This window comes from Choloepus didactylus, chromosome 20, assembly GCF_015220235.1.
Source record: "Choloepus didactylus isolate mChoDid1 chromosome 20, mChoDid1.pri, whole genome shotgun sequence".
In the NCBI taxonomy this organism is placed as follows: domain Eukaryota; kingdom Metazoa; phylum Chordata; class Mammalia; order Pilosa; family Megalonychidae; genus Choloepus; species Choloepus didactylus.
The window spans coordinates 26,993,290-27,008,134 of record NC_051326.1 but is presented as its reverse complement, the minus strand read 5'-3'; the positions used below and the strand labels follow the sequence as shown (position 1 = coordinate 27,008,134).

Here is a 14,845-nt window from a genome sequence, read left to right as displayed (position 1 = left end):
AATTCTAAAATTAAAATTTCTCACCATTCTACAATGATTGTATGTTACTTGTGTGGTATGTTATCAGCAAAAATAAAAATGCTGCAGAAGTGCACTTTGGTAGTTATTTGGTTTCAGATGGAGTTAGTTATACTTGACACATTAGGCTTTGCTTTTACCATGTGCTTTCTCATGCAGTCTGTATAAATGTCCTAGAAGGCAAGAAGAAGCAGACGCTCTGAGAGGGTTCGTGCCGTCACCTGACGTTAGCACAAAGCTCCAGAAAAAGGCATTCAGATGTTCCCTGCTTAGGATGCAGGATCTCACGCAGCATCCACAAGCCATCCTGAGAAAGGAAGAGGCGGAGATGGGGTTAGGACTAGTCTTTTACCTAAGGGGAAACCAAGTCATGGAGAACCTGACTTTTTCCTCATGCTACTCCCAGGGTGGTCCTGGGGACAGGGTTTTAGTCCAAGCCTTCTGGAACTGTGCCATGACCATGAGATTATGTTTTGCTTCTCTTCTGAGTTTCAAAATCTCATTGTAGGTGTGTGAGGGGAGGGATGTGGTTATGTTTGGCCAAGAGAGTACTTAATTCTACCTCCGAGTAACACACCACACCGCATTCTGTGGTTCAGGATCTGACCAAACTTGCCCAGGTTCTCCACACCCATTTAAGGTAGGATTAGCTTCTACTCGTCTTTGCATTCTATGAACTATTCGCTTGCCGACCACTGTTACTTCCCCTAACCTTTGCTGCCAGTCTGCAGCCCCCTGGGTCCCTCTCGGTGAGTGTCATTCCTTGTGCAGCCTAAATGGTCTGTCTGCTACCCCAGCACCAAACCCCCTCCACTCTCCACCACATTTTTGCTTTCACTCTCTCCTCTTGGCCATTTTCCATCTGCATCCTGGAGCTGGTCCTGACTCTTCCTTTTCTGAATTCTTATCTATACCCTGCAATTTAGCTGTGTTCTCCCTGATCTCTACGTATGTCAGCTAAATGCCCATCTTTTTCCCCCTGGAAGCCTATGAGCTCCTTGCATCAGAGATTGTTAATAATGGATAATAATAACAGCTCTGACAGTTGGCTAGTGCAGTTATGATGTGCCAGGCCCAGAGCTATATGATTTACATAATTATCTCATTTAAAGATCACAATAGTCATATGTTATTATCCCATGGGACAGATGAAGAAGACACTGAAGCTTAGAGAGACTGAGTAACTTGTCCAAGGTCACTCAGCTAGAAAGTGGGAAAGCAAGAATGTTAACCATATCTGATCACAAAGTGCTTTTCAACATAACACATGCATAGCAGGGGAACTTTTGTCACTGTTGCTTGATTCAAATTGCCTTTTTGCTCTTCAAGGTGAAATCCACTGGGTCCTCACTTCATGGTGAGTAGAACTGCCTCCTCTCTATGAGGAAACAGAGATTACTGTCTCTGGTCAAGGTGTTTAGGGCTTGGCTTCCTCTGACCCTAGGTGGTTGCTTGGGATGAGAGCACTCAGAGCTCTGTGTGGTCCTCCCCACCCCTACTTTCTTGCATCTACACCCCCTTCTCTGCCCACACCCTCTCTCGCCTACCCCTTTCCCTGGGGACACCTAAGCAGCCAGGAGATTCTCATTAGAGAATCAGGGATCCCTGGCGCTGCAGGTCTAATATCTCTTGATAGAATTCGTAGGAAAATGGAGCCACGGATCAGGCTGAAGACAGAACCCCTATGGCTCACACCCCACCTGGACCCTAACCCTCCACAGCCTCCCTCTCCCTTCCCCCAACCAGAATCCTTGTTTTGGGGCTCCCAAGCCCCTGAGCTAAGCCCCGCCCCTCTCCCAGTGTCCTAAAGTTTGGGGGCTGCATTCAAGTCAGAGATTTCCAAGTAGGGGGTATTAGAGGGACTTCTTCTGATGGCAACTTGCCCTGAAAGGACAGGGGAAAAGTGGCAGCGACCGTCACTGTCCCTGAGGACATTGGTGTGGCTCCTGGGAGACCCTGTGCCCTCTCTCCCTCCCGTCAGCCCAGCCAAGCAGGGACCAAGCTTGCTTATTATCACCTGACGCTGTGCAGCCACTGATCCCATTGGTGGAGCCAGATTCGGTCTGTCTCTCTCGTTCTTTCTCGCCTTCTCTGCCTCTCTCTCCTCCACGCCGCTTTGATTTCTCTCTTGCCTCTCTCCTTGCGCCTGGCTGGGGAACATCGTCTCTCGGGGGTGGCAGCGGCAGAGGGCTGCAGAGCCAGACAGGAGCTGCCTGCGGGGCATGGAAGAAGCCTCCCTGGCAGCCGGGAGAGGAGCGAGCAAGTGCTGCTGCCTGTGACCCAGGCGTCCGGCCACGGCTCCCCTGCCTGGGGAGCTCATCCGCACAGAAGTCTCTCCCTTCCCTTCCCTTCCTGAGCTGCCTCTGCAGAGCCCGGTGCAGGTGAGTGCCCTTCCTCCCTGAGTGTCCTTCTGTCTGTCCGGAGAGAGACTCAAGGGGTCAGAGGCTAGGAGCTGGGGGCTCCAGGGTCCTGGGATACCCCCTGGATTGCCAGGCCTGATGACCTTGTCCCCTTTCCCCTAGGCCCTTGGCAGAGGGTTTAATAGCTGGTCTCCAGGGCACCACAGTTAGTCACCCCGTGACCATTCTGCTGCAGTCAGCGATGCCAACAGGGACAGCAGGTTGGGGGGAAAGCTGTTCCTCTGGCATCCAGGTGGTTTATCTTAATGAGCATAGGTGAGGGGTCCAGTGTCCACGGTGCGTACGCATGTTCGCAAGGAGATGGGGCAGTCTTGTGTGCGTAGATAGGTCTGTCTGTGTGCAGTTTTGCTCATGTGTGTGCTTTGGCCAGTATGTGGCATGTCTTAAGAACATACGTTTCTTGTACACGTGAGGTACGTGTGTGTGGGAGCAGTTATCTGAGTAGCCTATGGGTACACATGGGTAGGGGCCCTATGAGGCAGCCTATTTATGGGGTGGACATATCATTCGTCATGTGTGTGGGAGGATATACTGAGGGAGTGTGTGAAGCCAGAGGGTTTCTAGGTGGGGGGAGGGTGCAACCCCAGAGCAGAATGGGGTGAGTAGGTGGAAAGTGTGGGCAGCAGCCATTGTCCATGTGCAGACGCGGGTAGGTGCGCAAACCTGTTGGCATGTGATGGGATCGGGGCTGGCAGAGGCAGACACACTCTCCAAGTCTGTCTTGGAGCCTGGAGAAGACTTGAAAAAGGATACAAGACTATGGGCAGGGGTCGCCGGGGGTCCGAGTGTTCTTATGTGCATAGACAGGAGTAACGGCTGGGTGCCTTCTTGTGGAAGTGGCATGCATGCATGTCAGCGCCTGCTGCTTCCTCTTTTACCCAAATATGGCTTGTGAGAAAGGGTACATGTGTACATGCATGTGTGTGTGCGTGAGCCTGTGGACATGAACACTTGTGGGTCGACAGAGATGTGACAGCTGGTGGGAGGAAAGATCATGGGGCACTGTTGGAATGCGGAAGGTGGCAGAAGATACCTGCATGCGCAGATGAGCGTGTGGGAGTGAAGCTGTGTGAGGAGGTGTGTGAAGCCCGTGTGTGGCCCATGTGAGGGGGCACATGCGTGTGCATGCATGGATGTGTGGAGGACGAGCTTGTGTGCCTGCCTGTGTGTGGGTGTGTAAATGCTTGTCTCTGGGTGGATCCACATGGGAGTGTGGGTGTTTCTCGGGTGTTGTTCCAACCTGTCCCTCACACCCTACCCTTTCTCAGTCATCTGGATGTAGGGAACCCGGGGGTCACACCTACCCATGGTCCACCGAAACCCTGGCTTTACTGTTCTCCCAGTATCACCCACTGCCGCTCTCCCAAGCTAGGATGGAGGGTGGGTAATCTCAGCCCTTCTGGAACTGTAGAAAGTAGGGGGGTGCATCTTCCCAGGTCCTGGGGTCCTCAACCACCAAACACAGCTGCCCTGTGTCTGGGAAGCGTGAGAGTAGGTATTGAGCCAGGAACATGTACCCACCCGTGGGGCAGGAATGGACTGCCTCCTGTGTGGGTGGGCGGGGAGCTATGCGGGCACTCTCTGGGGCAGCAGCATGGCTGTGTTCTTGTGTGTGTGCACGTGTGAGTGTATGGGTGAGGGAGACACATGTGTCTTCCTGGGAGCTTCCCACTGGGATCCCAGGGAGGTGGTAACTCCCCACTGTGCCACACCTGTCCCCGTGAATTACACACTGGTTTATTATTATAGGGTTGTTTCCAGATGCCCAATCCAGTTCTGTTTTCTCTGGGTTGAACCTGAGCAGCAGCCCCACGCATATTTACCATAGGATTCCCTGAATGCAAAGCCACTGACACTTGGCTGAACTTCATAAAAACAAGTACACATGTTAGGGTGGAGAGCTAAGATGAAACAAGCGCTCAAGTGACACCCTGGGGCAGGTAAGGGTCATCACCCAAATCCCTCCCCCTGTACTGGCCACCCAGGCAGCCCACAGATTCATTTGGACTTTGGAGCAGGCTTACTTGACAGGAAAAGTGTGGGCCGGAACTTGAGGAAGCTATAAATAAAGGTATCTGCATTTGCAGGCACCAGGTACCCTCACCCCTAGCTCCTGGGCAAGGAGAGGAGAGGGACAGAAGAGGAAAGGAGAGGACGCTCCAGAAAACAAGGTGGGGGTGGGAGCAGCTGGGCTTGAAGGAGGGGCCGGGGAAATCGTGAGACTGACTGGATGTTAAGGATGTCCTGGGAGAAAGTCCAACCCACATTCGTGTCCTTGTGTCCTTACCCCACGCCCTGTGCCCCAGAGCTCAGGTGAACCAGACCAAAATCAAGGCCAGATCCAGCTCTTCCTAGCTACAGCACAAGTGAGGATGGTGGGGTGGTCCTTTCATACCTGGAAGGACGTCTAGGTGTAGGAGTATCACTGAAGGAGCAAGAGAGGGAAGTGAGAGAAAATGCAATTCCTTGAAAGGGAATAGAAGGAGGAATATAAATAGCGGAAACCCCACGTGCGCCTATGTGTGCGCACACACCACTCCCACTCGGGAGGGGACACAGCCGGGGCTTAATGATAACAATCTAGGGCTCCAGAGTCAGACAGACCTCAGTTCAAATCATTTTCTGTCCCCCTGAGCTTGGGCATTAGTACCCCCAACCTCAGTTACCTTTTCTGTAAAATGGGGATAATAATCGTACCTACCTATTATGAGGCTTGCATGAGATGATGTTTGTAAATGATTAGCACATAGTAGGTCCCCAATTGAGATCAGTGTGAAAACTAATCATTTAAGAGTCAAGCAAGAGTGGAGCTGCTGAAAGAGAAAGAGCAAGAGTCAAAAAAGTTGTGGGTGGAAAAGAACTCGAAGGGGGCCATGGTGCATGCTGCCCTTCTCCCACGAGCAAATGTAGCCACGTGCACGCAAATGACACTTGGACTCCCAGCTCTGTGCCATGGTGACCCTCACTGGCTTTGAACCCTCAGAGAGGAGAGAGGTGTGTGCCCAAGAGCCCTGGGACCCTGGTTGCCCCTGGCCTGTGCCTGCCTTGCTCCTTGCTCCCCACCTCAGATCCTCAGCAGGTGTTTCCTGTCTCTCCTACGTGCCTTGCCCACCCACTCTCTCCACCCCCACCCCCTTTCCATTCTTTTCACGCCTGCTGGCTGCGGGCCCCCTCCCTCCTCGGCTCCATCTGCTGCAAATCTGTCCCTCCCGGCGTTTGCAGCATTCCCACTGCTTCTGCCACCTGTCAGGTGCCGTCTGCTCTGCAGACCCCAATGATGAGGCCGAGAGCCCCAGTGGGTGGGTGGGTGGGGCTCCCCATCTCACCCTTAGTCCCTCCCCTCCAGTATTCCCCATGCAATCTTTTCCATTGGATTTAAAGAGGGAGGTGCAACCAAGGGGTCCTCAACTTCCCACCTCATGAGGGATACTGGGAGCAGGACATTCCAGAAAACACCATGGTGGGGAGGGAGATGCTGATCCTTCCCCCCCTCCCCTTGGTCCCCACAGGAGTCATACCCAAGGGGAGCATGGAGCTGCTGTCCACCCCCCACAGCATTGAGATCAACAACATCACCTGTGACTCCTTCCGCATCTCCTGGGCCATGGAGAACAGTGACCTGGAGAGGGTCACCCACTACTTCATTGACCTTAACAAGAAGGAGAATAAGAATTCCAACAAGTTCAAGCACCGGGTGAGTCGCGAGGGTGCTCAGAGGTGCCTCATCCTGACACTTGTTCTTGAAGGAGGCAGGATAATGGCATGTCAGCAGGTGATATTGTGGAGTCAGATTGACCTGGTTAAAATCCAGACTCGTCTTGCTGTGCAACCTTGGGAAAGTCGTTTAATCTCTCTGAGCCTGCCTTTCCTCAGTGGTAACAAGGGATTCATAATGCCATCCCTCAAAGAGTTGTTGAGAAGATTCAGCGAGGTGATGTGTGAGCACATGGGGGTTGGCGCAGTGCCTGGTACATGGTGGGCACTGTTATCAGCGTGATCATGAAATTTTAGACACACACGGAGAAGCAGGGCTGGGGTGGGGCCAAGGGCTCCAACCTCACACATCGGGATGACGTCTCAAGTTCTGACGAAGCCCCAGGCTCAGGAAGCAGCCGGCTTGTTGACGGGGTAGGTAACTTGAGCAGTGGGGAGGGAACAGTGCCCTTTTGCTTGGAACTCAGTGGTCCCCACTCAGGCACCTGTGACTCTCTGCCCCTTGCCCTCTGACCTGCTATGTTCATCCTTGGTTTAGAGAGGGAGTGTTAGAGAGCCCTCCGCTGGAGTTGAACTTATTGGATGCGCTCTTTCCCTGGGCTAAAGCCTATGTGGGGGCGGGTGGCAGGAAGCCTCCCATCTTCTCAAGCTGGCAGAGAGGAAGGGGGAAGAGCCAGGTGGGAAGAAGCTCGTTCCCACGACGACAGCATCAGTGTGGGTTACTCACCCTCTCTCTCTGGAACTGGTTCTCCTGATCTGGGTGTCTTTTGTCAGGCCAGTTGCCACGGTGATGTGAACGTTCAACACCACCCCCTTAACTCCCCCCTCCCAAAGAATAAGGCATATTTTCGCTTCCTCCCGGGCTTCTTAGCATTTGCCGTTGCCGTGGAGACGGCTCTGCAGTGTGCAGAGCTCGCGAAGTCTCCCTCTAGAATGAAGGTCTTGCTGTCCTCAACTTTGGGGGCCTCCTCTCCAGTGGCCCCTCTCCTCAGTGTCCAAGAAAACAGGGCACCAGGTGGGTTTAAGGAAGGGGAGAGGCTGGGGCATATCTGTGTTTCCTTCTCAATATCCACTGCTTGCTTCTGCAGGAAAATGGTGGCCATGGCATGGAGCCATTAAATCACAGGACTCTGGCCCTCTTCAGGAGGAAAGTGGGGAAGGGGATCATCTGGGGAGTGGAAAGTCTGCGGAAATGCCAAGATTGGGTGTGACCCCCAGTTTGACTCTTGACTCTCCGTCTGCGCTCCATTTCTTAGGATGTCCCTACCAAGCTCGTGGCCAAGGCTGTGCCCCTGCCGATGACAGTGCGAGGCCACTGGTTCCTGAGCCCCCGCACGGAGTACAGCGTGGCTGTGCAGACGGCGGTGAAGCAGAGCGATGGGGAGTACCTGGTATCTGGCTGGAGCGAGACCGTCGAGTTCTGCACTGGGGGTGAGGCCCTGCTGTCGTGTCACTAACCTACTGCTTTGCACATCGAACTTACTGATGGTCAAGATGGGTTTCATCTTACTCCAACAAACATTTATGAACATCTGCTGTCTACCAGGCTCTACACTTAGACCACAGGGAAATGGACCCCCACCCCCGCCCTCAAAAGGCCCACAGTCTAGTGCAGGGGGCAGATGTGAACACAACTAAGTGGGTTGGCAATTCTGCTTCCATAAAGGCATGGTGTTACTGTTCTGGCCTGGGGCAATCCTGTTTTGCTCATCTTGAGCCTCCACTTAGTCTGGGAAAGTGGCTCCTACTCAATTGCCCTGCAAGGGCTCTTAGCAGAACTTAATTTGCAAACTCCAGCATGGACAAGCAGCGGGCTTATGTGCACTGGGTCATGGATGACCCAGGATCTGTCCCACAATATTCCTTTCTTTTGGTGCCCGTGGTGAGAACTGCTCCAGATCGCTCCCTGTCACTAGGAAGGGGCAGGAAACGTTCTTGGCCCCAGGCCTCTGAGGCTGCTGGCTCCATCCTCTGCCAAGATCCATGCCCCCAAGCCTCCTTAAGCTGTCATTGTCTTTTGCATGGTGATTTTCCTTAGCTCTGCTGCAAAACCCTCTCTCTGGAGGTACTCCCAGTCCATGCAGGAAAAGCCTCCTGGTTTACCCATAGAACCCACATGTGATTGGAGTTTAATTCAAACAGGGGAAACTGGGGGTGACTGCAATCCAGCCCACATCCCTCTTGCCACACCAGCACCCCGCCCAGGGCTGCATCAGCTGGGAGCAAACAGCACCTTTACAAATGTGCACAGAGCTTCTGTGGAGGCTCGCCACCGCCCTGCCAGGGCTCCAGGGAGTTCAATCTTCCTATCCCATTTCCAGCCTTCCCTTGGATGCTTTAGCAGGAAGTCACTGCCCCAGACCCTGCTCTGCCTAAATATTCACCTCTGGGAGGCCCAAGTTTGGTTCTCCCCAGGCTCCCCACAAGCCCCCACCTATAATTAGAGCTGACTTCCAGGTAGGTGGTGTGGGCAGCCTCCCACCTACTGGATTTGAGGAGCTCTCCTCAAGGGACCTCAATTTCTACCCTCTCAAGTCCCCCTTTTGCCCAGTGGTCCTCTTTGTACACGAGGCTGGTCTGCGATTAGAGTCCTTGAGGCCCCTGGCATGACTGTGTAACCGTGCAACCCCCTGCCCTTTTCTGACCCGGAGAGCCCTGGGCCCTGACAATGAGGGCACAAGGGTGACAAGGACAGTCAGCATCCAGCTCTCCATGTCCCCAGCCAAGTCCAGCCAGCCTATTTCCATCTGAGTCCAAGGTGCTCTTCCTGTTTGTTGTCGTCTGGCTCCTGGAACACAGGGATTGGCAGACATTCACAGTGTGGGGTGGGTGAGTGAGAAGTGGGGAAAGCAGCTGTGACCCCCTGGCTGGCGCTTGGCTCACCCCACCTGGATTCTTGCAGATTATGCCAAGGAGCACCTGGCCCAGCTGCAGGAGAAGGCTGAGCAGATCGCAGGCCGCATGCTCCGCTTCTCCGTCTTCTACCGCAACCATCACAAGGAGTACTTCCAGCATGCCAGGTAGGGCCTGCTGCATGCTCCCCAGCAGGGCCCACCACGTCCTTTATCCCTCCCCCAGGCCTTCCCGCTCCTGCCCTGGCTCAGTCGGAGGCCACCCCTACTCTGTTGGCTGCCTGGCCATCCTCTGGCATCCCCTTGCTCATATCTCCAAAACGACTTTGCAGAGATGGCTGCTTTGGGATGGCCCGCAGGGAAGGGAGGGGAAGGCTACCAGAGCACCATGCTAACAAGCCTGGGTTTAATCCTCCTTTGGGACTGTTCTTTCACTGGGTTCTGCCACCACAGACTTTAGCAAGGTCAACTGTGTTTCAAATTCAGGCCCTGGGTCCAAAGGAGAGGTGAGTGAAGGGCGCACAAAAGGAGAGGATTCTGAGTCAAGGGTCCTAGGCATCATCTAGCTCAGTGGTTTGCAAGCTCTGTGCTGAAGAGCCCGGAAGCACCAGGAAGGTGTCTCAGGGAACACCTTAGGGCTGAGGTGGGGGTGGGGGAGGAAACAGAGGACAGGGTTTTGTGGGCCACACACCTATAATCCAACCAGAGCAACTTCAAGTATGTTTGCCTGTTGCCTGCCTATGTATAATTTCCTTTATAAGGGAAAAAAGGAGGGGTTCCAACGGTCCAAAAATGTTTGAAAATCAATGATCTCACCCAACCCCCTCCGCATACAGATGCGGAGAGTGAGACTCAGAAGGGAAGCGGATTGGCCAGTCTGGCCAGCCACTGGGACAGCCAAGACCAGGCCACACAAAGAGGCTGGATCAGGGCCTGCCCACCCCGCCCCCATGGCCGCTTGACCCACTCACAGCCCGAATCCTTCTACAGCAGGGCAGGGCACATGGCCTCTGTTAGCGTCTCCACCATTCCCATGGGACAGAGCGAGTTGACTCCCACCCTGTGCAGTGAGGACCCGGGCAGGGGGGTGGGTAGCGTTTGTATTAAAGAAGCGAGGCCGTGAGGTGATGATGTTGGGACAGTGGCCCAGCTTGGGTTCCTTCATCAGAATAAGAGAGAGACAGAGAATATCTGCATGTGCCAGGCACCTGGCTGGGTGCCAGGATATAAAGATAAATAAAGGCAGAAGTGACACCTTTGAGAACCTCAGAGTCTAGTCTGGGAGAGAGAACAGAAAGATCTAACATAATAAGTATGTGTAATCGTTGGCTAATGTTCCCAGGGTCCAGCTCATAATAATAGGCAGCTGATTATTTGTTTACTGCCAGCATCTGATGTTCCAGGAAAGTTTTAGAGAGGAGAGTCCTCCTGTGATGGGCCTTGAAGGATGATTAGAAGTTGGCTAGGCCGTTGGAAAAAGGTGGAAGAGCAGTCCAGGCAGAAGGAAGGGCACTGCAAAGGCACAGAGGCAGGAAAGAGCTCAGTGTGGACTTCCAGCCTGGCTGGAAGATGTTGCCCATAGGTGTGGAGGGCAGTGGGAGGTAGGGAGCAGCAGAAAAGGCAGGAAAGACCAGATTGTCAGGAGCTTGCAGTGGAGATAGGCAGTGGAGCCCTGTCACAGCATTTTAGGCTGGGGAGTGACAGGTTCAGATCTTCCCTCCGTGAACATGAATGAGTGGGCAGGATAAGCTGATCTCCCAGGTTATTGCATTCTGGAGTGCTCTATTTATGACTGGTGGGGGCGGTGGGGCTGGGGGGAGGGCTGGGGAGCTGAGGGGAGAACCGGCAGCTGGGCTCGCTCCCTTCTCCACCACCGCCGGCAGCCCCAGCCTTGCCCGGCTAACCAGTGACGTTCTCTCTTCCTGCCATGTTTCTCTCCTGGCCGGCAGGACCCACTGCGGGAACATGCTGCAGCCCTACCTGAAGGACAACAGCGGCAGCCACGGCTCCCCGACCAGCGGCATGCTCCACGGCGTCTTCTTCAGCTGCAACACGGAGTTCAACACCGGCCAGCCCCCCCAGGACTCCCCCTACGGCCGCTGGCGCTTCCAGATCCCCGCCCAGCGCCTTTTCAACCCCAGCACCAACCTCTACTTTGCGGACTTCTACTGTATGTACACGGCCTACCACTATGCCATCCTGGTGCTGGCGCCCAAGGGCTCCCTAGGGGACCGCTTCTGCCGCGACCGCCTGCCCCTCCTGGACATTGCCTGCAACAAGTTCCTGACCTGCAGCGTGGAGGACGGGGAGCTGGTCTTCCGCCACGCCCAGGACCTCATCCTGGAGATCATCTACACCGAGCCTGTCGACCTGTCCCTGGGCACCCTGGGTGAAATCAGCGGGCACCAGCTCATGAGCCTGTCCACGGCCGATGCCAAGAAAGATCCCAGCTGCAAGACCTGCAACATCAGTGTGGGCCGCTAGGGACTCCTGGGGAGCTGGGGGGCTGGGGAGAGGTGAGGGGAAGTGTGGAGATGGGCTGGCATAGGTTCAGGGAGTTGGCCTTCTCTCCCCTGTCCCCCTGCTCCCTCCAATCCACCGGTCTACCCCCTCCCCTCCACCCCTTGGCATTGGAGGCGATGGAGGGTGGCCCTCTTGGTAAGCATGGCCTACCCCAGGCCTGAGGGACTCGGAGAGGCTTCCTAGCCTCCAGAGGTCGCTGGGTGGCTTGGATCGCTGGAGACTCTTCGTTTCCTCTAGTTTCCCTGTTCTGATGCCCCTTGCCTCCTCCCAGCTCTCCATCTCAGACCTGCCTTCCTCCAGGGCTCTCCCAGCGAAGCCCGGCTGGGCTGGAGCCCACGTGTAGTTTGCCTGCCTCCAGAGGAGAAGTAGAGAGATGTGAGGCACCTTCTTCCTTTGCCCCACCCACCCCACTCAGGGCCAACCACAGAATGCCCACCCCCACCCGGAGCCGGGGCCTCGGGTGCCTCCCACGCCTGGCCCGGGCCCCTTCCCTCTATAAATAGTCTCTGTGCACCGCTGTGACCCCCCTGGCTACTCCTTGCCCCAAAGAACCCTCTTCCTGCATGGGGAGAGCTGTCCCTCCCCTTCCCCACTTGCCCACTTGGGACAATCCTCCTGCTCTTTAGAAAGGGGCCCCCTTTTTTTCTCTTGGATTTGGGGGTTCTGGGCTGTTGGGGTTTTTCCTCTCTTCTCCCCGGAGACGATGTACCCCAGCATACCTTCTTCCTTGCTCAGAGCACTGGGGTGTGGAAAGGCAGCCACTAGGGTCGAGGAGGGGGGAGGAGACCCCTGAGACCTGGAGGTACCCCCTTCCTCAGCCGGAGCGGCTGCCTCCTGCCCCGATGGGGGCTGGTGTGGAACAAGAGAGCTGAGGGCCCTCCCGCAGAGCCCTGGCACCCCGCCTGGCTATGTCGCTTTGCCCGCTCTCTGCCACGGTGCCGTGACTGTATCGTGCCTGTGTGTGAACTGGACTGTGGATTCTTCGCCACTCCACTTTTGCCCCTGCCCACTGGCACTGTCCGCTTACCTGGCAAGCCTATTGGCTGAGAGTCCCCTACCCCCACCCCAGGGAGTTCTTGGTGAAGTCTCTCCTTGGCCTCCAGAGTTTTCATCTATTTCCTACTTTTGTACCTGTCCGGAGGGTGGTGAGGGTGGGCTTCCCGAGACAAGCAAACCAGGTAGAGTGACTGGGAGAAGTGCTGACAGAAACAGTTGGCTGTTGGGGGATGAGGGGTGGGGGGTTGTCGTCAGGCAGAGGACAGAGCAGCCCCCACAGGGACTCACTCAAAAGTGACTCACTCGAAAGTGACAGCCAATGGACAAACAGCTGGATATTTCTGAGATGAAGGACAGAAGGGGCCAGCAGGCCAACAAGGGCATAACCTCAGTGAGGGGACAGGAAGGACAGCTGGTAGCCTTTTCTATAGCCAGGGGCTGTGGTGTGGTCAGCTGTCTCCTTTGGATGGGTTATGGGAGATGCATGGAGAAGGAGAGGACATGGGCCCCAGGCCCTCTTCCCCTCTGCTTACAGCATTGCTGTGGGGGCGGCCCGCTGCCCTCCCCTGGCCCTGGTGTCTGCCCTGTGCTGGGAACACACCCGCCTGTGCTGTGCTTGCAATGTGCATCAATAAACCAACATGGCCTGAGAGCCCTGCCTCTCTTGGGGCCCTGAGGGGTGGGGGTGGAGGGTGAGTTGTGCAATCCACAGAGACACTCAGATGGGGATAGTCCCTCAGGACGGGCCACTTGGAATCTTCTGCAAGGGTGCACTAAATCCCGCCGTGGGAGGCAGGGCTTAGAAGGCAGAACCAGTGTCTCCAACTTGGAAGGGACCTTGGAAGTCATTTGGTTCCACCCTTCATAGGGGAAACTGAGGCCTCTCAGTTTCAGGTTCTGCTATAGGAGAGAACCTGTAGCAATCTGGGGGCCCAACCAAGGTCCCCTCCATCCCCACCCTCCCCATTAGGAGCCCTTCCCAGCCTGCTGTTGAATTTCTCTCCCCCCAGATGCAGCTGAATTTCTCTCCCCCCAGAACCCAAGCATCCACTCCCCCAGGAGGATGCCTTATTTGCAGATCTGAGTCACCTCTGCATCTATTATTATGGACTTATTAAAATGATCCTCTGCCTGAGTGGAGAAGCTCCAGAAAAACAGAGGCATCTCACAGACACTGAGCACCTGACTCCAGGCCAAATCAACATGCGTCATCTAGAACTTCGGGCACACCCTCTCTGGGTGCTCGCTGAAGGGCAAACTACCATTTCCTGAAGGCCTACTGGGTGCCAGGCATCGTGCCAGGTGCTTTCACACGTGTTATCTCATTTAATCTCCACGGGCGTCTGGGCAGCATTATTATGATTTGACAGATGAAGAAACTGAGGCACAAGGAAGTTAAATGACTTGCCCTTGTCTCATGGCCAGTAGACAACAGTGCCCGAAATTTGGTTCCAAAGCCAGGAATCTTCCTGTTTCACTGCCCTGTCTTCCCCAGGGAATGCCAGGGACCACCTAGGGTAGTGAGACAGGGGCAGGGCCCAGCTCAGATTCAGATCCTTGAACCCCCACCTCTTCCAGTGGGCTGAGTCCATGCCTAGTTCCAGAATATCACCAGGGGAGGCTGTGGAGTCACAAATGCCAAGGAGGTTTATTTTAGGGCAGTGCACTTGAAGCCCAGAATTCCAAGGTTGGGGAGTGACCTCCAGGTCCATCCTCCTGCTTCTGGATCCCAGGGGAGAGGTTTTCAGTCTTCCTTTTGTGAACCCTCCTTCTGGCTTTCTTAGGAGGAGAGATTGATTCCCAGTGTCCTCTTAGTGGGGATGAAGGCAGCCAATGGAGACATGGGGCTCGATGCAGTTTCCCCCTGAGAACCCACTTCTCCTTTCTCTCTCCAGATGGCCAGCCTCGGGCATCTGGCCAGCACTGGGCCACTAGAGGTGCCGGTCGGATGGGGCTAGGTGAGGACATCCACTGGGGTCCACCCTGGGGTCCCTTCTGGCCTGCATCCCCCTAATATGACCCATGGAAGGAGAGGGGTCTACGTGCATTTGTGTGCACACACACACACGCACACACATGCACACACACACATGCACTCTCCCTGGACTGAATTTAGTCAACAACCTAGGAGGCCACAGAGAGCTACAAGGTGAGGGAGAGCCCCAGACTGGAGCTGCCCATCCAGCTGAGAGGCCCCAGGACTGGCTCTGTCTTCACAGTCACTTCACGGTGCTGTCAGGGAGAGAAAATGAGGTGGTGGCCACGAAGCGGCGGCTCTGGGTCACAGGTGGGGTGTGCCGCCATGCAGGGAGACCCCATGCA

General features: G+C 55.1%; 1 protein-coding gene across 1 annotated transcript; it reads left to right on the top strand.

Annotated features, from left to right (window-relative positions):
- Positions 1 to 1,644: 1,644 nt before the first annotated feature.
- LOC119516610 (phytanoyl-CoA 2-hydroxylase interacting protein) lies at positions 1,645 to 13,175 on the top strand. The gene is made up of 5 exons (XM_037812981.1): positions 1,645 to 2,399; positions 5,948 to 6,132; positions 7,409 to 7,583; positions 9,055 to 9,172; positions 10,954 to 13,175. The coding sequence occupies exons 2-5, from the start codon at positions 5,968 to 5,970 to the stop codon at positions 11,486 to 11,488; spliced, it is 993 nt and encodes a 330-aa protein (XP_037668909.1). The 5' UTR covers positions 1,645 to 2,399; positions 5,948 to 5,967; the 3' UTR covers positions 11,489 to 13,175.
- The last annotated feature ends 1,670 nt before the right edge of the window (positions 13,176 to 14,845 follow it).

Coding starts and splice junctions, on each gene's coding strand:
- LOC119516610 (XM_037812981.1), top strand. CDS start 5,968: ATGGAGCTGCTGTCCACCCCCCACAGCATTGAGATCAACAACATCACC. Junction 6,133..7,408: donor CCAACAAGTTCAAGCACCGG/GTGAGTCGCGAG, acceptor TCCATTTCTTAG/GATGTCCCTACCAAGCTCGT. Junction 7,584..9,054: donor CGTCGAGTTCTGCACTGGGG/GTGAGGCCCTGC, acceptor GGATTCTTGCAG/ATTATGCCAAGGAGCACCTG.